General features: G+C 39.5%; 2 protein-coding genes across 2 annotated transcripts in view; both read right to left on the minus strand.

Annotated features, from left to right (window-relative positions):
* Window positions 1–9554: 9554 nt before the first annotated feature.
* LOC144004018 (uncharacterized) lies at window positions 9555–17246 on the minus strand. Its single transcript, XM_077500889.1, has 3 exons — window positions 14591–17246; window positions 13737–13855; window positions 9555–12371 (listed from the first exon to the last, which is right to left on the minus strand). The coding sequence occupies exon 3, from the start codon at window positions 12341–12343 to the stop codon at window positions 10397–10399; it is 1947 nt and encodes a 648-aa protein (XP_077357015.1). The 5' UTR covers window positions 12344–12371; window positions 13737–13855; window positions 14591–17246; the 3' UTR covers window positions 9555–10396.
* A 140-nt stretch (window positions 17247–17386) lies between these two features.
* Window positions 17387–23096, minus strand: part of cntn1b (contactin 1b) — a 23190-nt gene continuing 17480 nt past the window's right edge. The window contains exons 16-24 of the mRNA XM_077500887.1: window positions 23091–23096; window positions 22835–22984; window positions 21670–21740; window positions 21332–21584; window positions 20360–20481; window positions 20108–20297; window positions 19888–20009; window positions 17893–18049; window positions 17387–17818 (exon numbers count right to left, since the gene is read on the minus strand). The exon at window positions 23091–23096 is cut by the window's right edge and continues 162 nt beyond it. Coding sequence (XP_077357013.1) covers window positions 17739–17818; window positions 17893–18049; window positions 19888–20009; window positions 20108–20297; window positions 20360–20481; window positions 21332–21584; window positions 21670–21740; window positions 22835–22984; window positions 23091–23096 — 1151 coding nt within the window. The 3' untranslated portion in view covers window positions 17387–17738. The remainder of the gene's footprint in view (window positions 17819–17892; window positions 18050–19887; window positions 20010–20107; window positions 20298–20359; window positions 20482–21331; window positions 21585–21669; window positions 21741–22834; window positions 22985–23090) is intronic.

Consider the following 23096-nt stretch of genomic DNA (forward strand, 5'->3'; position numbering starts at 1 on the left):
ATCTTCCATGTGAACAAAAGCGACGAGGATGGAACGTTTGTAAGCATGAAACAAAACAGTGGGAAAGCTTTCCCAAAACGACTAGGATGGAGCATGTATTTTTCCACTGCTTTGTTTACACGTCGCTTTTGTTCACATGGAAGATGACCCGGAAGTGTTTACGGCACAGTGAAGGTGACATGGTAAGCGAAAAGAACAACTTTGCGTTCCCTCGCAAAACAACTTTGCGTTCCCTCGCAAAGTTTGCGAGGGAACGCAAAGTTGTTTTGCGAGGGAACGCAATCTTTGCGAGGGAACGCTCTTTGCGTTCCCTTGCAATCTTTGCGAGAGAACGCAAAGTTTTTTGCGAGGGCACGCAATCTGAACGCAAAAAGTTTTGCGAGGGAGCGCAAAGTTTTTGTTTTTTTGTACCATGTCACTTTAGGGACTCCGTATGGGTCTGTTATTAACCGCATGCTGTGTATTTCTACAATTCGTCCGTGCTGTGTGGCTTGACTAATCAAAACAAAAGTTTGCCACTCACTTCTAAAGGTTGTTTAGTAGACCAGTGGACGCAGGATTCCCATCAAAGTCAACTGTGTTATCCTGGATCGAGGTTTGGCATTTGGTGGTCATTGTGTCAGCGCCGGCCGGCGAAAGCGCACGACTATCTAACCAGGAAGTAAATTTGGCAAATGCACGTCTCAAGCGCGTGCGTGTCCCCCCACCCCACAATCCCAATCCCGATTGTCATTGGCTAGCCGTAGTTGTCAATCAAAGCTACATCTGAAAGGAGGTATGTGGTTGGCTGGCCATGCTTTACTTGAAACAGAAGGCGCAAGTTTACGTGACTGACAAAGGATTAAAAAAACAAAACAAAACAAAAAAAAACTTCTCCTCTCCCTGTCGCCCCTTTTACTCACTGGCGCCCCTAGCATTTGCCACTGGGCTGAGGAAAAGTGGGCAAGGCAAGGCAAGAGAAAGAAATAGAAAGTAGATGACGAGCTGAGAGATGTTTCAGGGATGCAATGGCTTATAGTCCTGCTAATACCTCAACCATGTTTTGCACCCTTGACACTTGAGACGATTCAGTTTAATGTCCGCCTCAGCCAATTTGGACACTGCGGCTTCTCCTGGGGAGTGTCGAGATACGGTCAGGGTTGCGACACATGTGAACAAGTCCATTGGAAAACCATTGGGGGCCGGCGGGGTGGGAGTTGACTTGCACCTCCGTGAGGCCATCATGCAGTGCTTCAGATGAGCTCAAGAAGGCCAAGCCAGCTGTTCCTCCATTGTCCAGGTGCTTAACTGGATTACAACGGGGGGGCACAAGGCCAACACTCACACTCACATGGCCACACTGGGACACACTTTGACACAAAGTGTTAACCTCAAACTTCAAAAGCAGATGGGGGAGAGCACGAGGACTCATCTCTCTCCGGCTTTATGGAGACACTACTCAGGCCTAAACCAATCAATCCTGAAAGATTATACAATTTGACACACAGAATTTCCTTCATTTTCCAAGCGAATTTCATTCCCCTGTCGTGAATTAATGCAGCCTTAATCTGGCATGCCACGGTCTGTGCCGCGATAAAGAAGGGTACAGAACGGGCGCTTAGGTCAGAGGGCGGAAGATTAGTCATATGTCGCTGAACTTTTGAGCATTTTCGTCTCACTTCTTGGTTCCAGCTGCCTGCGTTCCTCTTCCTGTCTAATCCTGACTGGATGCAAGACAGGCTTCTGCATGGGAGATAAGGACAAGCCATTGTGTCCTGCTTCTATCAGAGAAAGGGAAATAGGGGAAGGGAGATGAGGGTCCAAAAGCGGACATTTTGTGGAAATTATCAGTAAAAACACTGGCAGTCTTGTGTGAACAATAAGATGAGAGTGCAAGTAAAGTGAGGAAACATTGATTGCGGGCGCTTTGCGCCCTGCAGTCAATACGAGTAATAACGTTTTGTTCAACACTTCCACTTTAGTATAATCTATATTTTCAGGGTTTAACAGAACTATGGACAAACAGCTCCTCATTAAGTACCTCCTAATCCGCTTCATACTGACGATGCTTGCAGGTATTTTACAAGCGTTTTCCCCATTTTCCTGGCCTCACAGATTAGCTAAGCATGCATGTGACTGATGACTTGATTGGGTGGGCGGGGCTCAAGACCTCCCGCTGGTCCTATCTGTAGTCCAAGTGGCTAATAAAAACATTTACTGTTCCCCTGATGGCAATGCAGAAGAAAAAGTGAGAGTTAAAAGATAGCTGAATGTCTAATATGGACCATTTTCAACATTTAGATCAGTGTTTCTTAAAATGACACAAGACTCATAACTCATTTTCTAGTATTGGATTAGGCATTACAAAGAATAAACGTGAAAATATCTCTGGCATCTTATTCCCTGAATTTTCTTTTAAAACCGATTAAGTATCAGAATTCAAACGCACCGTGGAGAACGCCATTATCCTGGTCACGTGATCGTGATGATGTGCATATACGAAAGTCGGCTTCGATCATTTCAATGGGAGTTTGCTGACGTAATGGGCAAGAAAAAGACCGTCTTCGATCCCAAATACTGTGCCAATTCTGTTCAAATGAGTCAAATCCTCAGCACGTCCAGTTTCATGTCATTCAATGTGGGGGTGGGGCGGTGGGGGGTGGCCACTCCTAATGTGGGCTAAAGCGTGCTTAGCATATAGCATGTAGCTTAGCCTAGCAGAGTAAAAAAAGTCACCCGGATGTTTACTATCAGTGGCCGGTTTCATCTGGCTTTCGGTTGGAAACAAATCTTTGGCGAGTGCTCCGTGGCTGTACTGCTTTTGAAGAAGTGCTACTTTGTTGCAAGGCATAATTCCACCTTTGATGTCTGCCGTGGGACGCCATCATTCCTCGTGAGTCTCTTTGCCTTGTCATTCAATGTGTATTTCACGCACGCGATACGTCACGATGATCACGCGACTGTCCAAAATGCCCGACACAGTACTTAACGCAAAAATAGTTATAACAAGTGCTATAAATCAAAATCGCTCAACATAAATTGATTTTTTTCAGGGAAGAGTTGAAATTACCAATTTCACAGAATGGCTGGTTAGTTTTTCCATAAATCTTGTGTTCCTTTAACCTGGGTTTGATCAAACGCTGTGTGAGTCAGTCTCAGGGGTTCGGTGAAGGGTTCGTTCACAAGGGGCCGATTCCGTACACATGGTTTGAACTTGGAAAAGTCCGACTTCCGACCATCCTCGAATGCAGCATAAGGACACTTTCCAATGACTTCAAAAGAACCCCAAGCATTTAGAATAGCATTTAGCCAACCAGCAGATGCTATATAGTCTGCATCGGCCTCCACACAGATGATTTGGTGCATGAATGACTTCAGAGGTCAAAAGGATCAGATAGTGTGCGTCTTTACGACGCTAATGAGGACTGTCAAGGAGTGGATATGAGCCACCCACATGAACTTAAGCCAATTCGCTCTGGGTCCAAATAGGCATTCTTAGTATGTGTTTACAATACAATTGATTTTTTTAAGCATTTTTACATCACTTAAATACTTATTAAGGAGATATGAGCCTGTCAAATAGGATTGGACTTGTCATCCACAGACTGTGCTGTTGCTTTTATGAAATCACTCCTAGCAGGCGGATTTTTTTTTTTTTTTTTTGGGGGGGGGGGGGGGGGCATATATCGTCATGGCAACCCTGCAACATGACAGAGCTGATGACAGAGGGGTTCTAAGAGGAGATCTGTCAGTGAAATAGCACCCATACTAGAGACATGCTCTAATGATGTGTGAAGCAACGCACACGCACACACACACACACACACACACACACACAGACACTTCATTAGGTACACCTCTGCAAACTGCACTTATTTTCTTCTTCGTCAAAGTTAAAAATAAAAAAATTAATACATAAACAGTACAATGTTCCTCATGTATGAATATCCATAGCTTTTTATTCCTCACGTGAGGCGAATAAGTCTTCGTTCCTTCGATAATAAATATCGGTCCATGCGCCGGTACCTAATATGGATTTATGTTTCTTGGGTACAAAGCCTTTGTTGCCTTACGTCTCACAGGTCATAAAAAGTGGTGTCGCATGGGTCAAATGAAGCATGAGGTCACCTCGACATGCTTATAATATACAGGACAATACATTAGGCACACACGCGACCTTGAATAACATTCAAGACAAAAATGCGACCTTTACCAAATCTCGTTTTTGAGGTTGTCAGAGAACTTGAATTAAAATGTAGAAATAAACAGTGCTCTGTATTATTCATTACAATTTTATGTGCGGGATTTACTAGTCAAAATTACAGCTTTTACTAGGCAAATAAAAAATTGTAGGAGGACATTTATGAGGTCGCATACATTTTCGTTAATGTATCCAGTGAGGTGAAATGCTGAGCGACTCCCTCCAAGAAAAAGCATGCACAAGGATCAACATGGGAAATCGTTTTTTTTGTTTTGTTTTTTAAGAGGTGAGTTCAATTTCATTTCTCCCGTAAAAAAAATATCCGCTGCTGTATCACTGTCTGACCATATTAGGCCAAAGCCTCTGACCTCTGACCTCATCCAAACATTTACCTCCGTGATGTGACCTCTGTCTGAAAGTGTTCGACAAAAAGGACGCAGGTTCTTTCGACTCGGCGTATGAACCGTCATTTGTTTAGCTCATCTTCCTTAAATGATGATTCATTGCAAGGAACCAGCGAAGCTTTCATAAATCAATAAATAGATGTTATTTATAGTGAGTGGGACTGAACGGTGGTGACAATAGTCAGCATTGTGTGTCACTAGTGCAAAACAAAAATAGTCCAAATCAGTGGTTCTTTCCTATTTGAATTCACAGAAGCCTTCATGATTGGAAAAACTTGGCATTGCAAATCATGCAGTCAAGATGCTGACTCCCATCATTAAATTCAGCTTGATATTATATAATAGAGCATTTTAAAACAACAACCACCACCCCTGCTTTCTTAAGATGCAACCAAGGGGAAGCAGATACAATGAAAACAGCAGTGGCCCTACAATTGAACCTTTTGGAACACCATGCATGTGAATATTGCACATATTCGCCCTATTACTTTTTTTAAAAAACACAGAATACATTTAAAAAAATAAATAAAATAAAAACAAAAAAATGCACTTTTGACATAGCGAAAGACTCACTATGGGCTATCCGGTAATATATACAGATCAGTGAGACGAACACGACACTGGAGAAATGACAATGTAGTACAACATCAAGTACAAGTACAACATCACACAAAACATTTTGCTGTAAAAGTCAATTCAGGCATAAAAAAGCTAAGGAGGTTGCGCAAAAAAACGGCCTTTCGTGTGAACGGGGCCTTAACACTTTGTCACCTGGCCTGGTCAACAAAGACTAATTGGAGTCTGGCTATATTATCTATAGTACAGACAACAAAGGGTTAACCCTTTGACACCTCAGGTGTTATTGAACTAAATATAAACAACAACATGACGTTATGTAGTACCAATTGCATATGAATTCATATCTAAACAGAGTTAAGTACTCAGCAGAAGCAAGCAAAAGGACAAAATGTGTCCTTGACGAAAGCTTTAATCCCTCATGTCCATTTTGACAGTGAAACCCTCGTAAAGGGTGCTGCAAGCATCCAGTCAAGCTTATCAAAGACGGCGTCCGTCAAACAGCTCTTGTGACATCATCAAGTTCATTGGGTAACAATAAGGAGATACGAGGATGAAAAATGGCTTCCACTGGTAATCGATCGAACTGTGAACATGTTATTGGTGAAGCGGTGCTGAGGTCAAAGGCAGCGAGAGTCCATTTCCCAATGTTAGCTTCAGATTTCCAGGTTGAAGCTTTTTTTTTCTTTCTTTTTTTTTTCTTTTTTTTTTTTGACACACTACAGAGAGAGGACATTAAAAAAGTGCAAAGTTTGTCTTTTCTGACTCCAAGCATTAGCATTTTTCACTTATGCAGCATTATTTGATGCTTTGAGGCTGGTAACGGTCATTAAAAATGCATCTGTGTCAAGTTGGGCAATAAAACATTAAGTGGCCACTTTGACCCCCATTTGGGGCTAAAACGTGATCATACACTCATACAGTCGCCACATCATGCTGTGTGGTGGCGATTAATTACTCTTTATGGAACCTCAACAACAGCATAAACACTTGAAAAGTGTCATTATTGTACCTCATTGAGTGATGGTCAAATGGAAGGCACCAAGCAGTATTTTCCAATATTGAAATGATAATTTTAGAGCACTCTCCAGGATACATATATGGAGGACCAAAACTGCCAAAATTCGAAATAAATACATGACTAAATAAATAAATAAATGTCTAAAAGTGAAAATAAAAATGAATATAAAACAATATAATTCCAAAATTATATCTACAAAAATAAATATAAATGGAAATAAATCCGTTTTTATTTTCACTTTTTGTCATTTATTTATTTAGACATTTATTTATTTATTTGGACATGTATTTAATTATTTAGTCATTTATTTATTTAGTCATTTATTTATCTACTTATTTAGTCATTTATTTATTTAGTCATTTATTTATATATTTATTTTGAATTTTGGCAGTTTTGGGCCGTACAGCCAAGTGGAAATGTTATTCAAATGAGGGGGCGGTCCTAAGTGTGTCTTGGGTTGGACTCCGCCATTGTAAACTGCCTGTCATTGGTCGAGTGAGCAGCTCCGCCAACAAGGAAGTCTCGCCGGCTTGCAATGGAGCGCTCCAGCAATGGACGACGATCTTGTCCACTGTCTGCTCTCACTTGTTATGTAACAACTCAAGTCGCAAGTTGAGGTGACGGTGGACATGATAGTCGTCCATTGCTGGAGCTCTCCATTGCAAGCCGGCGAGACTTCCTTGTTCGTCGAGCTGTTCACTCGATCAATCACAGGCAGTTTGCAACAGTGGAGTCCAGCCCAAGACACGCTTAGGACCGCCCCCTCATTTGAATAACATTTCCACTTGGCTGTACGGCCCAAAACTACGGAAGCGTATTGCATTCACTTGAAAAATAAAAAAAAAACTGCTGTTTTTTTGACTAATTTTTTTGGGAGCTTTGTTTTTTAGAGTAATTTTTTTTCCTGTTTTATTGAATATTTATTTCGCTGTTTTTCTGAGTAATTTTTTTTTCCTGTTTTTTTCAAAAAATATTTTTTTCCCCTGTTTTTCTGAATATTTTTTTTCCCTGTTTTTCTTAGTAATTTTTTTCTGTTTTATAAAATAATTATTTTTCTGTTTTTCTGAATATTTTTTTAAGGTTTTTCCCTCAGAGAGTATAGAGCAAACTGCAATATAGTATACACATTCAGTCATTTGCGAGCCAGTAAGTAATCATGACCATCTTATTTAGTTTAATTAAGTTTTATTTTGATATGGGTTTAAGGCACTGGGAGATAGTCCTGTCTTTGAGTCAGCTAGATGGTATTATTATTAGTTTGACGACCTTACGCAGGCACCTGAAGACTTTGCATTTGTTCAGGAGGAAAGCCCATTCAGATCTGCTAGATGTAGCAATGTTTGTCCAGGATCAGTTGGATAGATATGGCATGCTCCATGGATACAAGATGATGCATTTGAAATGCATTCAGGCTGGCTATGTCGTGACTCAAGAGACGATCAGGATACTGGTGAAAATACTGGATCCGCATGGTGTGCAACTGAGACGCAGGAATCGCCTTCGGCGCCGCTTATACCAGAATCCAGGCCCAAACTTTTTGTGGCATGTAGACTCTTATGATAAACTCAAACCGTACGGAATCTGCATCAATGGTGCAATAGATGGGTTTTCGCGAATGGTGATATGGCTACATGCTTACTCTACAAACAGTGATCCGAAGATAATCGCTGGATACTTTATTGATGAGGTGTCATCAAGGAAAGGAACTTGTGCCCAAATTCGTTCGGACCTCGGCACTGAGAACTGTTATATTGAACAAATGCAGATGTTCTTGAGGCACGACCATCTCGACAATTTTGCGCACAGATGCTATCTGTATGGATCAAGCAATCACAACCAAAGAATAGAGAACTGGTGGAGCTTTTTAAGGAGGCAACACGCACAGTTTTGGATGAACCTGTTCCAAGACCTAAAAGACTCGGATTCTTTTTCTGGTGACTTCCTTGATAAAAGTATCATTCAGTTCACATGTCTTGAAATAATAGAGGTAAGAACTGAAATAACTACTATTTTCCCCCTTATAGTGCACCTGCTTAAGAAAACGCAGTAAAAGGTAGTAAAATGCCAGTGTGAGTAGTTTGGGTGTGGTAGTCATATAATGTGCTTAAATAGTGAAAACATTTTCACTCTGTGTAGGCCATAGGATTCAAAACATTAAAGGAAGAGACCAGCACCATCAGCAATATACTATAGCCTATATTCAAATTACTTAAAAAGTGGGAAAATTAAATAAAATGTTCCTGTTAGCATTTAGATGTTTTTAATTGCATGATACAGTTTAACTAACCGTATCATGTAATTAAAAACATCAGCCTATATTGCAGATGTTGAGATGGAGCAGATTTGCAGTAAGTTACTGGCTAGTTTGCATCATGATGTGTACTGTACTGCAGAAAATATGTGAACCGATTTGTATCACTTTCCTTATTTATACTTATTTAGAAAGAACTACAGGAAGTTGTTCAGCTCTGGAACACTCACAGAATTCGCCCAAGCAGGAATGCTGTGTCTCCAGGTGGGCGTCCAGTGATCATGTATACCCTACCCCAACTTTTTGGTGCTAGAGAGTACCTGAAAATGGTATCCCAGCAAAAGATAGTAACCTGCAGAGAGGAATGCCTTCAGAGAGGACCGTATCCCTGCGATGATACAGTGTTTGACATTTGCTGCCTTGCCATGGCAGAAAATAATCTTCATCCACCCACGTCTCCAGAGGAAGCCATTGAGCTTTATATGTTCTTACGTGCTTACATCAGAGCTCGGATTGTATAAACGCAATCCGCCCTATTGGATCAAATGACAGGATGTAAGCCTCCAAATTGTACTTGTAAAGGGTAACAACTGTAAACAATGGTACATTTTATACTAATGAACATCTCCACTTAGTGCTTTTTGATATATTCTTTCTATTCATTATTGGGGAAATCGTTTCTGACAGGTAATAGTTCCATTAAAAAAAATGAAGACTTTGGTTTCATTATAAAAAGAACAGTCTACAAAAATGAAAATAAAAAAATATCAATAAAACACTATAATACAGTAACCTAGCTGCGTGTGTATGCTTAATGTCAAATGTAGCTCTTACAAACAGAATATCTATTAATACCGAAGTGAAATATGTCTCTTTTGATATTGTTAATTTGTGTATCATACCACTAAGGAAGTACCCCTTACCTTCTTGATTTTTGTAACTCTCAAAGAGATTCCAGGTGTAATTTGTAGCACATGTAATACAGTTTGGTAACTGTATTGGATTTTCATGTAATCTATCAAAAACAGATCAAACATTCATATGTATTTGAATGCAGTGTCACCGTAATGTATGCATTTGTTAAAAAGCATTTGCCATTAAATTTTCAGCAAATGAAGCATATTGTGTGAATAGCTTTTATTAGAGCAAGCATCATGACCTGAGTTTGCATACATTTGCTACTTGTACCTTTCACAATAAAAACACCAAAAGAAAACATGACCAATGTTCACACTGCAGTAGAAAAATAAACATGTCTCAGAGAGTATGATTCCTGAATGACATGACTCAACAAAAAAGGCACAATCTGCTTTAAAAAAAAAAAAATCAGAAGTACCTTTTAATATAACAGATCCACATACACGCTGATATGAGGTAGTGTTTCAACTTGCATTATTTAACAGTGAAAATATAACAGAGGTATTTTTTAATTCTCATCCTAGACTGATAACAAAAGTGTGTTATTGACTGCTGATAACAAAGTATCCAAAATAATAACTCAACAAACCTATGCTTGCTTGTCACACAGGCGCAGAGGTAGTCATATATTGCTGGCAATCACCACAACTCCAAAGCCATCACTTTCCAGGAATCAAACACAAAAATGTTATGTTTGTTGAGCCATTGGCATTGCATTGTTAAAAGGAGTACAAAACACTTTTTTTGGTCAATCAATAGTAAAAAAAAATATATATATATACCTGCGGACTGACTAATAATATAAAATTTGTGAAAAAATTGTAAAATTAAACAAATTTGGAGGTTTCCACTTGATGCCAGCAATAGACTATTTACATGCTCTGATTACAAAAACTGTACAGTAAATCTGTGTGTTACTGTTTCAGCACTAATCACAGAACTATTGAACTGAACAAATCTTTCCTAACATTCTCTATCCCACATTCAAAAATTCCAAACATGCATTGCTTATATGTCTGAGGGAGAGAAACATGTGAACACCACTCCTAAGCAATGTCCATTGCAAGAGAGTTGCTGGACAATATAGCCTCCATTTCAGCTCGTAGCTCAGGATAGCTGTTATAGGTGGATGGCAGCTCCACAGTTGGGCCACAAGTATGGGCAATCACTCGCCGTGCTAACCCGTCCAACGAGGTGAAAATGACTTGAATTTGTTTAACACAAATAACATCAGACCCAGTCAGAAATCTCATCAGCTTTCGGAGACCAATTTCATCCAAGGCCCTTATGTACTGTTGTAAAAATTGCAAACTTTGGTTCTCTGCTGCAGTATCTGGAGAAGCTGTTAACATCTTAATCACCTTCCGTGCTGTTGGTTTAATGTTGTCGTACAGCTTCTTCATATCCGGTACATTGGGGAAAAAACACCTGAGGGTTGGTCCTGCAACCTCTGCGATATTATCCAGTGCATATTTTGGTTGCTGAATGAGTTGCTTGTGGGCGACCTGGATAAGCACAGCTCTCAGGTTATCTTTTGTTGGTATTTTTCTTACACCCATTCGATCCATAAGATCTAGAAGATCTTCCTCATCTTCACCGACAACAGCCTCTTGCAAAGCGGTGGACAAGAGGTCACGCTCAGACTGACTAAGATACAACATCAGGGAGTCAAACAGTAAATCAGATGAAACAGCATGCTCACCAAATGCAAGTGCTGCTGTAAAAGCTTGTGCCAGCCGAAATGGGAAATACCCATGGTCCTCCGGTCCCTTGGCCAATATCCTACCAACAGACCTCCATTCCTCCTCTTGCCATTTTGGGGAGAGTGATGGCACCCTCACATCTGCACCTTCAGCTGCACAATCTAGGAATTCTGTCCAGAAGGCAGCGTATACATCTCTAGACACGCCATCAGCATCTGCCCCCATTTCATCAATGCAGCTGTATTTCACAGAATAGGTCATCATTGCTTCATCCTTGAACTGGCCAATCAGTTCATCGAGCAGCGTTACTCTGTGAAGTTTCACATTCACATGCAAAACTTCATAGGCAGGACTTGGTGGTCTAACAGAATCTGTAACAGCATTAGTAGGAGTTGAGGCATAGGCAAGGAGGCTCGTTTGTTCACCTTCTATTGCAAGGTTTGGCTCATGTATGAGTGTATCATCAAGATCACCGAGAAATGGACCACCTGCCAAAGGACCAAAACTGACAACTGATGTATTACACAAAGATGAAAAATCAATCTGAACAGCTGCAGTAGAGACAACAGCTGACACAGTGGCAGCACCCAGCTCATGATCTTCGACTATGTGTATTGGATTTTCACTGTCATCTTTTTTCTGTGTCTGCTGCTCCATCTCTTTCATTGTGTTTTTCTCTTGTCCAGATTCTATCGTGTTGTCATGTTGCTCATCTGTCAGTACTTCGGCTCCTTCCTCTGGGTCATCTTCACCAGTTATGGTCTTTGTGAACAAATAAAATCTTAATAGACCAAATTTGTGTATGTCATAATAGTCGCGCACACTAACATCCTCATCAAATTGTGCTTCCTGAAAGTCCACTATGTCGTGACTGACCTCTTCCCACGTTCCCATTGTTGACTTCTCATTGGGGAAAAACAGTTTTTTAGCTTGTGACAGAATCTCAATCTTAGTGGCATTCTTGTTAATATCAACAACTCTGGTTCCTCCACCACTGCGTTTTCTGACTTGCCTGTTGTCATGTATCCATCCTAATTCTATTTTTCTGGTTGTCTTCCAGGCTCTCTTGTTATTTTTTAGACGCATATTTTGTGGTTGTACTGTATTCTCCCCCTCAAAACCTTGATCACATACTTTGTTGCTCATTGTGCCCATTTTTTTTAGTAAGTTCTTTGAATAGGGAAAGTCTTCTTGTATCATCTTCACCTCTTCTCTGTTTTTCCATAGCGAATCGTCTTGTGGCAATCCTGTCACCATAGGCTGGAATGTAAGACGCCAACGTAGCATCATCCATTTCTCCAATTATTGAGCTGTCAATCTACAATGAAACCAAAAATATACACATTAGATGTGAAAATGTTCAACTATATTATATCCAAGACTATTTGATTATGAGCAAGAAAACCAATCATCAGTTCCAAAAAGAGAGAAAACTGAGGCACCAAAAGGTGTTCCAATTAAAAATTACAAAATGGCCAGTTGATTAAAAATTGCCAACGCATTTCGGCCTTTCAGCTGACGAAGGCCTATCAAGGCCGAAACGCGTTGGCAATTTTTAGTCAACTGGCCATTTTGTTATAAAGGCATTTTACTTGGACCACCTTTGAGGGCCTCAGTTTTCTCTCTTTTTGGAAATGCTTTGCGGATCCCTCCAATGAACAGCACCAAAGAGACACTTGAAAATAAATAAATAAATAAATTCTAGCAGCAGTACTGCATGCTCTGATTTTTTTTGTATACAATCATCGGTGTCTAATGCAGATGATAACACTATAGACAGTACGAAACAATACAAAAACAGATTATGAAGATCGCAATAATGCAGTGTGCAGAATCTGCTAATACATCTGACATTTAAGTTTAGAGCTTTGTGCGCGCATGCGTGTGCGCGCGTGTTTGCGTGAATGCGTGAATGGTGGGGCCTGGGTGATGTGGTGACAGATGCATGCATCAGAGAGTGAGAGTATTTTGATTAAGCACAAAGCCAATCAGTCTGCATTCATGGAGGAATATTAGAAATAATTGATTATTTAGTTGAAAGGTTGAAATAAAATTCTGACAATTTTAAGTTAAAAAAAACAGCTCAACATGATTAATCGCTTCTCACAATAACTGTTTAAATCAAAAAATGATAACCTATCAATAGTTGCACCTGTAGTTACTTTTTAGCATGATAGTGAACATGTTTTAACTCTTCTTACTATGTAAATAATCTGCATGACCATGCAGTGCATCTCTAAGTCATCAAACGTGATTCATTTGTTGCACATTCCTATACTGGAAAAATGTGATGATGACCCATACTGATAGTCTTACTTTGATGGCACAGAACACTTCTTCACCTATTGTATATTTGTTCAGTTTTCTTTTTTTTTTTACATTTTAAAATGTAATATTTAATACCAATCCTGTAAAAAAAAAAAAAGGCAGTAAATAGTTTGTATATTTATTTGTATATTTGTATAGCAGTGATGTCAAGCTCTCATTGATGGAAGATACAATTGACAAATATAAATATTCAAACCCCTGGAGTCACATGTGGTCAGCTATGTATAGGTGTATAAAAAATGAATTGCAATTCAGTTAAATATTAAAATATACTTGAGACAAAATACTACATGTATTACATGGTACAAGGTACAAGGTACAAGTACCTTGCAGGAACAAATTTCCTGCGACTTACATGATCCTGCTGCATTTTCTGAACACGCGCCTCAGGAACACCTCTGTTGCGTAAAAATACCCACAGACCATCATCTTGTGGGAGGCCAGGGGTTGAGGATGCAGCCATTGCAGCTGGCACTACAAAAATAAATGAAAAGGCAAAATCTATATGAATAATCATTTGAAAGTCAACCTGATATTAAATATTTCAATATGCTCACTCAAATCGGGTTTGTGTTGTGTGTCCTTTTGTGATGAAAGCCTTCAAAGTTTATTCATGAACAATAATATAGCCTACTAATAGTACATTAGACTAAAGTCAACATGTCAGAGTGGGCTTTTAGCAGTATCCTTTTCATTCTTATAATTAATGATCAATTACAAAATAGTTCATCCAGATTAGGGCTTTGCAACATCCTTCCTCAACGTTACAAGCTTAAAACACGTGTCCCATGTTAAACAATATGTTACTATTCCGTACTGATGAACTGATAATAAGAATAATTAACGTTATCTCGCTAAACTCATAAGCATAGTGTTGGCGTGTATTTAACATATAATGTTACGTAGCCGACATACGGGTCGATCAATCTATGGTACGGGAGCGTAATAGTGTATACTGTACTTGCAATCAAACGACGTTATGACGAATGGCTCGTTCCAATTTTGTCAAGTGAAGGATGAGCAATTCCAGCGGGAACCACGGCTAAATTACGCTGGGCATTGTACTGTTATCTTACTAAAATTATGCCGACCGATTTACATGTTCGTATATCTACATGCTACATAAAATCATGGCATACCTACCTCACACTAAAACATTAATAATAATAATGTGTGTTACTAATTACGGTATATGGCTACATGCTTTACCTTTACTGAGCCAGAAGGTACGTTGGACCGTCCTTCCACTTGGACGTCTGCGGGAAAGTGTCCGCTTCCGCATTAGCGAGTCTGCAGCAGGAGTTCATTCAGAGGTCAAAAAAAAAAATTACTCCGAAAAACAGAAGTGGGTGCTCTGTTTTTCGGAATCATTTTTTTTTCTGTTTTTCGGAATAATTTTTTTTTCTGTTTTTTGGAATAATTTTTTTCCTGTTTTTTTGAATAATGTTTTCTCCCCTGTTTTTCAGAGTAATTTTTTTTGTTTTTTGGAATAATTTTTTTTTATGATGGAAAAAAATATTCAGTAAAACAGAAAAAAATATTCAAAAAAACAAAAACAAAAAATTACTCAAAAAAACAAAGCTCCCCCAAAAAAATTAGTCAGAAAAACAGCAGTTTTTTTTTATTTTTCAAGTGAATGCAATACGCTTCCGTACAAAACTGCCAAAATTCAAAATAAATAAATAAATAAATGACGAAATAAATAACTTAAATAGATACATGAATGACTAAATAAATAGATGAATAAATGACTAAATAAATAAATAAATAAGTGTCTAAATAACTAAATAAATGACAAAAAGTTAAAATAAAAACGCATTTATTTCCATTTATATTTATTTTTGTAGCTATAAATTTTGGAATTATATTTTTATATTCATTTTTATTTTAACTTTTAGTCATTTATTTATTCATTTCGAATTTTGGCAGTTTTGGTCCTCCCTGGTCATGTAAACTTTGGACAGATTTGGGTCGATAATTGTTCTAAATTAAATGTTTTTTTTTTTTTTATCAAAGTAAAACATTTCCACTTTCCTTACAATTCGTAGCTTTACTTCATTGTGTGCTGAGAAGCATTTTTCCCCCCATTGTGCCAAATAATCAAACCATGTGTTTACAATTATTGACAGTACCTAAATTTAATTTACGTATGTGGGAGTTTACCCAATCCTTCTAATTTTACGTAACACTACTCACAATGTGAGTTATTTTGCCACCTCTGAAAGCCAGTTTCTGTTGTCGTATTAGTCAATACATCATACGTAAAAGCAAAACTGCATCTGAAAAGCTAGAGCTTGGTGTATATATTTAAAAAGCTCAAATGAGTCAGTCAAACATGAGCTGCTTCTTGTGCATGAAACACAATAAATTAGAACTCCTGAGGGGAAAAATGTCATCCCAAACGTGTGAGAGCAGCAAGACGACGACGACGACACAAAAAAAAAAAAAAAAAAAAAAAAAGATGTACGGTACAGATAATTATTTACTAAATTAACTCATTCACTGCCTTTGACAAGTATACTTGTCAATTGTATTTTTTAGAGCGGTGCTAAATGGGGGCGAATCTGAGCATGCTCCACTGTAAATATCAAACTTGGAAACAACTTTACTGATGCCCAACCACCGGTAGATGACATCATTGCCCCATTTTATAGGAAATAAACACAGTTGCAGAGTCCATGGGAGAAATGGCTGTATTTTGGCAAACCTACATTTTTCTGCTGTCAATTATAAAAGAACGGGACGGGACAAAAAGTAGGGAGTCTATTCTGTTATTTGGTAGATTCTGTTCATATATAATTATTGAATGTAATATCACGCGAGTATTGGAAATGTAAAAATTTTCTATAATGACTGGCAGTGAATGAGTTTTAAGATCAATGACTAAACAAACGAATGGGAATAAATGACACACACAATCAAGGAGCTGCTGAACGCTGATTGGCTGACAGAACAAGGTGGAAGTTGGAACTCATCATGAGGTTAAATAACACAGGGTGGCCGGAACTAATAATCTCACGAAAACCGAAAGATGGCGTCCTAATTAAGCAAATCAACTTGAAAACGCAGCAACATTTAGCAAACAAAAGTAGCCGATACAGTATAAATATGAGCTGTCCACTTTTACCGCAGAAGTGATAACATGCGAGGAAAATGGCGGAACAAGCAAGCAAACGAACAAACAAACAAACAAAAGACCTGTTTGAGTATCCAGATGAAGTAAGACAAACGTCAGTGACATACGTGGTCGCGCTTCCTCATTCGACATTCCTTATATGGACGCTTAGCGCCCTCTATTGGCAGCTTTCTGTCACAACAACCATTTCCACATTTATTTCGAACGGCACAAGAACAAAAATTTATCTCCTTTTGTGTGGCGGTAAAAGATGTCAGCTTTTGAATGACTGTCTGTTTTATTTGTATGGAAACAAATGGAATTGGAGTGGAGACAATGGGAGGGGGTGAAGAAAGTGATCGAGGTAGCGAGAGCTGACGTCATAATCCATATCGTTCAATAACATTGCAAAATCATTTCACATTTTTCCACCAACGTATGGCATATTTTTCCACAAATATAATTTCAAATCATTCTACATCATTCCAACCGCCCCCCCCCATTAAACGTTCTAGAATATCACGCGAGATCATCTCAAAAGGCTCATACATTAAAATAATTACCAAAGACGAAAACGAATGACATTTTTGCTATAATTATAGTTTTGTAAACATTTTTTTTTTAAAGCATTTTCGTTTTTATTTTATTTCATGAACGAATTTTTTTATTTTGAGTTTTTTTGTTAGTTTAACTAAAATAACCTTGTCAGTAATGACCTAAATATTAAAAACTGTCCAACAGAATAAAAAAATAAAAAAATGGAAATAGCATAATTTTAAATACAATTAAAGATGTTAGATGTTTTACTAGACAAAAATGGTTAAAAACAAAAAAAAGATTCAGTGATTCATAAAGTGCTTTAAAAAGTGATGACTAAAAACATCCTGGAGTTTGGTGAAGTATTGTTTTAATAAATTATAGACGTACATTAAATCATGTAAGTGCTCATCTACAAGCTATCTCTATTTTACAGCTCTTTACATACAGTCTCATTGATGTTCGAGGGATTCTTATAGCTATAGATTGCTCGTGATTTTCCATGACAGTATACGTTGACTCTAAACAAGTAAAACCAGTTTAAGAAAATAAATAAACAAACTGAAACTAAAGTCTTTGGAACAGTTTGAAGAGGGACGCCGCATCCTTCAATCCAAACAAGTTGCATGACCGATCATCCTTTTGTAACTACTAGCAATGTGAAGTTGTGCGAGGAGAAAGTAAGACTTCTCTTGTCTCTGGACGCTACAATCCCACAATGCACAGCGCCAGCAGCAGCACCGCGGCGATGAGGCTTCGCATGGGCGTGAGCATGGAGGCCTTACCTGAAGGAGAAAACAGAAGGAATGTGAAGCAAAGATGATTGAAAAATGTGTCCTGTCGTTACTGGAGTACCTACCCAGGAGTTTAATGGTCCTGATGGGACCGTCGCCCCCCTCATAGCGTCCGCGGACCATCAGCTCGTAGTCGCCGAACTGCGGCATGGGGAAGTCCATGAAGTGCCAGCCGGTCACGTAGACCTTGCCGTAGATGTAGCCCGTCTTCCGGAACATCACCTGGAAAGTTGGTGACATTTTTCAACAATATTTTTCCTATTTTTGAAAATGAGCTGAGGAGACGCTTACATTTCATTTAATCACGTTTGCCATGCTTGGAGTGTTCATTTTGTCTGCCACTTTGAAATGTAGTCCAATTTCAATCACGCTTGTTTTATTTAATCACAGTTAGTCAACCTCATCCCATTTTTATTGAGTCCATTTTTAGTCGACTATAAATCAAGCATTTTTTGTCTTTATTTTAGTCCAAGAAAACGTCATTTTATTCGTCTAGTTTTAGTCAACAAAAACATTTTAGTCGAGTTTTAGTCAGGACAACCATTTGACCTCTGTTTAATTTCTTTGTCAGCAGATTACATCCAACCTTTTTGTTATATTCTGAGGTTGGATCCCAAAAACGCAGACACAAATAAGACCTTAACTATTTATTCACATCGAGAGGCGTGGAACAAACTTGACTAGACATTAAACAACGAGAGTTGCACAGAGGAACAGAGGTAATAATCCGACATATAGACAGCAAATCGATCTGATTGGTTGTGGTTAGACATGTGGGTAACGGGACTGACATGGAATTATCTGATTGGCTGTTGACTAGATAAAGAGATTAAAGATTCCTGACATCACAAAGCTTCTGACATCACATAACGTCTTACTAGTTTGAACTAGATGCTGGTTATATCAGTTCAAAACAGACACCGACCTCAGTCATGACCCAAACGTAACCCTGGCATGACCCAAACATAACCCTGTCTTGCCCTTGCATGACCCAAACGTAACCCTGGCATGACCCAGTCATGACAGTAAGCATAGCCCTTGCATGACCCTAGTCATGAAGCATAACCCTTGCATGACCCTAGTCATGACACCTTTTGGATTTAAAACTATTTAACGTAAAATTTTCTCATCTTTTTGATGAAAAACAACTTGACACGAGTGTTAATTTTATCCGGCATTTTTATATTTAGACTCAGTTTTAGTCTAGTTTCAATCAAGCTTGTTAGTTTTTATCATAGTTAGTCCACATACACCCATTTTTATTGAATCTATTTTTAGTCAACTATAAATCGAGCAATTTTAGTCTTTATTTTAGTCCAAGTAAAATGTAATATAAGTCGTCTAGTTTAAATCAACAAAACCTGTCAACGTTTTAGTCTAGTTTTAGTCAGGACAATCATTTTACCCCTGTATATATTTTTTTTGTCAGCAGATTTATTGAACCTTTTTTGGCTCTAAAACTATTTTACATAAAATTTCTTATCTTTTTGATGGCAAACAACTTCACACACAATTACAGTGGCTACTAAGGCTCTATGCTATGCGCTAGCAAGTTAGCTAGCGTTAGTTAGCATTTACATTAAGATTAGTGTTGGAACGTTATAACTATAATTCACTTCTTTTTTTTTACCTATCACCGTGAATCCACTTCCTGTCTGTGACACGTGTTTGTGCTGTGTGTCACATGACAGTGTCACAGATGTGACAGAATAGCAGAGATAAGATTTGACAAAATCATATAATTTTCGTCTCGTTTTTGTTCATGAACTAAAATGTTTAGTTTTTATGAAGTGAAGGGCATTTTCGTCACTTCCTGGTTTTAACTCGGAAAAGTCCGACTTCCGACCATCCTCGAATGCAGCATTAGTCTAGTCTAATCTAGTATAGTTTTAGTCAGGTGAAAAATGTATGTTGACGAAATGATTTTTGTTTACTTTTTGTTGATGAAATTAACATCTCATCTAAGACTGATGTGGCCCATCAGTCTGTTGGAAAAAATAAAATGTGACCTCTGAGTACCAGAGTTTGAAAGAATTTGTTCCCGCCTTTGTGGATCTGACCTTGTAATAGAGTGGGAAGGACACGTTCCCGAACCAGTCGTACGTAATGTGATCCCACCACACGTACAACCACTTCCCAGTCCAGGAGATGAAGCGCCACATCCTGGGCGGCTCCGCCGGCGCTGTGAAAAAAAAAAGATGTCTCACATTTAAGAGCCCATCCCAACCGGAGGTAAGTGTCGTTTCCTGGGCCTTGACGGCGTCTTCTGGTAGTCCTTACGTGGTTTTTTGGTGAACATCTCGCAGTGCTCGCCGGGTGGGCCGAGTCCCGCCCCGTTAAAGGCGCGGACTTCGATGAGGTAATGCGAGTCGGGCAGCATGTTCTCCAGCCTGGTTTGGTTGGCCGTGGCGTTGACAAATATGCGATTGGCTCCCGGCTCCGCGTTGACATACTTTAGCCAGTATTTGACCTGACGTGGGACACAAGTCAGCGCGAAGCTAACTTAATAGTCGTTTGGTCGAGTTGGGCTACCTGGTAGCCCTCGATGTACTGCTGCAGGCCCGTTCCCGTGTCAACCACCGGGAGCCACCACACCAGAGCTTCAGTCGAGGACACTGGCCGAGCGTAGACGTCCGTTGGAGACTCTGTGGGGACTAGAAAGCACACAAAGAGTCATCAAAGACCATCATTTAGATGTATTGAGGGACGCACACGGTAGGATAAGGGGAGGGTGTTTGGGGAATGGCCATGATGAGAGGTCCCGCAAGGGTAAATCGTGGACCGCTTTTGTTCAGCCTGTATATGCCACCCTTGGGTCAAATATGTACACGAAAAACAATTGGTCAAAAGTAACCCAGATTGGGTCATAAAAAGAACCGACTCGACATTTTGAGATGTTCAATTAACCCAAAACGTTGGGTCAGATGGATAACCAACAAAACAACCCCAAAATTGGGTTGATTTGTGGGTTATTCATTTGATTGGACCCGTTTGTGGCTAAATTCCTCAAAAAGTTGGGTCGATCCGTTTTTGACCCAATTTAATTGGATTATTCAACTAACCTAACCCCAAAAGGTGAATCAAATGAATAACCCCAAAAATGGGTTGGTTTGTGGGTTATTAATTTAATTTGATCCAATGTTTGTGGCTAAAGATCTAAAAAATTTGGGGTCTGTTCATTTTTGACCCAATTCAATTAACCTAAAAAGTTGGCTCAAATGGATAACCCACAAAACAACCCCAAAATTGTTTTGATTTGTGGGTTATTAATTTAATTTGACACATCATTTGGGGATAAAGACCTCAAAAAGTTGGGTCGGTTCATTTTTGACCCAATTCAGTTGGGTAAAATGGATAACCCACAAAACAACCCCAAAATTTTGTTTTTGTTTACAGCAAGCATCATTACAATCCCTTTTTCCAAAATCTTGTTCTTGCACTCTATGTTCTTTTTACTAATTTTAGTAAACGGCATGTCATTTCTTTACCATCTGGCATCCATACCGTCTCGAGGGTAGTAGATGACCTTGGTGAGGCTGTAGGGCCCGTCTCCCTTCACGTTGAAGGTCTTGACCTTCACCTGGAATTCCCGCACCTGGAAGTCCTCATCGCCGGGGAGGAAGAAGGAGTCTTTGTGAACGTAGCGCCTGGTCTCCGGGTCGGAGATGCTCTCGTACCACCAGTCGTAGCCGTCGTGAGGCTTGAAGGCCACGATGTAGCCGAACTTTTTGCCGTAGAAATACCACGGCTGCACAGGCTGCGGCGGGGAGGGTCAAAGGTCATTCAAGCACCGCCGAATGCGACTTTGAGAAAATATCTCGCATCGATCGGGTTCATTTTACCGTCCAGGTGATGATGATCTCGCCATTCCGAGTGCCGTAGCCTTCCACGTCGGTGGGAGAAACCACCGGTGCTAGGAGAGGGAACAAAAAAATGGAACTGAGGGAGGAAGCGCAAATAGTTTGAAAGGGTAACACGACTAGACTGCAAAAATGCGCTTACGAGTAGCGGTGGGAACCTCTGGGTACCTCACGATAACAATCTGGGTACCTCACGATAACGATTATCTCATGATATGCCGATATCAAGATTATCGATAAATTGCTCAGGTAATAAATCCACGATCATCTACGATAAAATTAATCCTAAAATAATAATATAAATAAATAAATAAAAAATAAAAATACAATAATAAAATAAATAAATAATAATAAAAATACAAAAAAATTAATAATAGAAAAAATAAATATTATGATATTATATATTATTTATAATATAATATAAATCCATAATGCAATATCTAAATATATATATATAATACATATAATCCATCCATCCATTTTCTTGATCGCTTATTCCTCACAAGGGTCGCGGGGGCAGCTGGCGCCTATCTCAGCTGGCTCTGGGCTGTAGGCGGGGGACACCCTGAACTGGTTGCCAGCCAATCGCAGGACACACAAAGACGAACAACCATCCACACTCACAAGCACACCTAGGGACAATTCGGAGCACCCAATTAACCTGCCATGCATGTCTTTGGAATGTGGGAGGAGACCGGAGTACCCGGAGAAGACCCACGCGGGCACGGGGAGAACATGCAAACTCCACCCAGGAAGGCCGGAGCCTGGACTCGAACCAGAGTCCTCAGAACTGGGAGGCGGACGTGCTAACCACCTGTTCACCGTGCCGCTATACATATAATATAAATACAAATAATAATAAATATTAAAAATGAAAATAAATATGCATATAATAATAAAAAACTAAACTGACGAGTCTTGTTCGCCTGAAAACTTCTGTCCATTTCCCCGCCACTCTTGTGAGGCGCTCCCCCTAGTGCCCCGCCAAGTAATTGCTCAGTAAATCATGAACAATGGAGTCGTTACAGTGGACGAATATTAACTACAAATATCGCGATACTTGGGTAGGCACATTGATAATCTATCGGGAGACACAGTATCACGATTTATCGTAATATCGATATATATCGTCACATTCCTTACTTACGAGCGTCCCAAGTTTTGATCTTGAGCGAGGGGATGCTGGCCTCTCCCGAGCCGTACTCGTTTGTGGCGATGATCCTGAACTGATACTCCATCCAGGGGTACAAGTCGGTGACATCGGCCCGTTCCACCGTGCCGTCGAGGAAAGTCGGCGCTGAAAGACGAAGTGAAAGTCGACTCGCTTTTTTCTGTGTGTGTGTGTGTGTGTGTGCGTGTGTGGGTGTGTGCGTGTGTGTGTAAATCATTGACTTGATACGTACAGGTGC

The sequence above is a fragment of the Festucalex cinctus genome, chromosome 16 (genome assembly GCF_051991245.1).
Source record: "Festucalex cinctus isolate MCC-2025b chromosome 16, RoL_Fcin_1.0, whole genome shotgun sequence".
NCBI classification, from domain to species: Eukaryota; Metazoa; Chordata; class Actinopteri; order Syngnathiformes; family Syngnathidae; genus Festucalex; species Festucalex cinctus.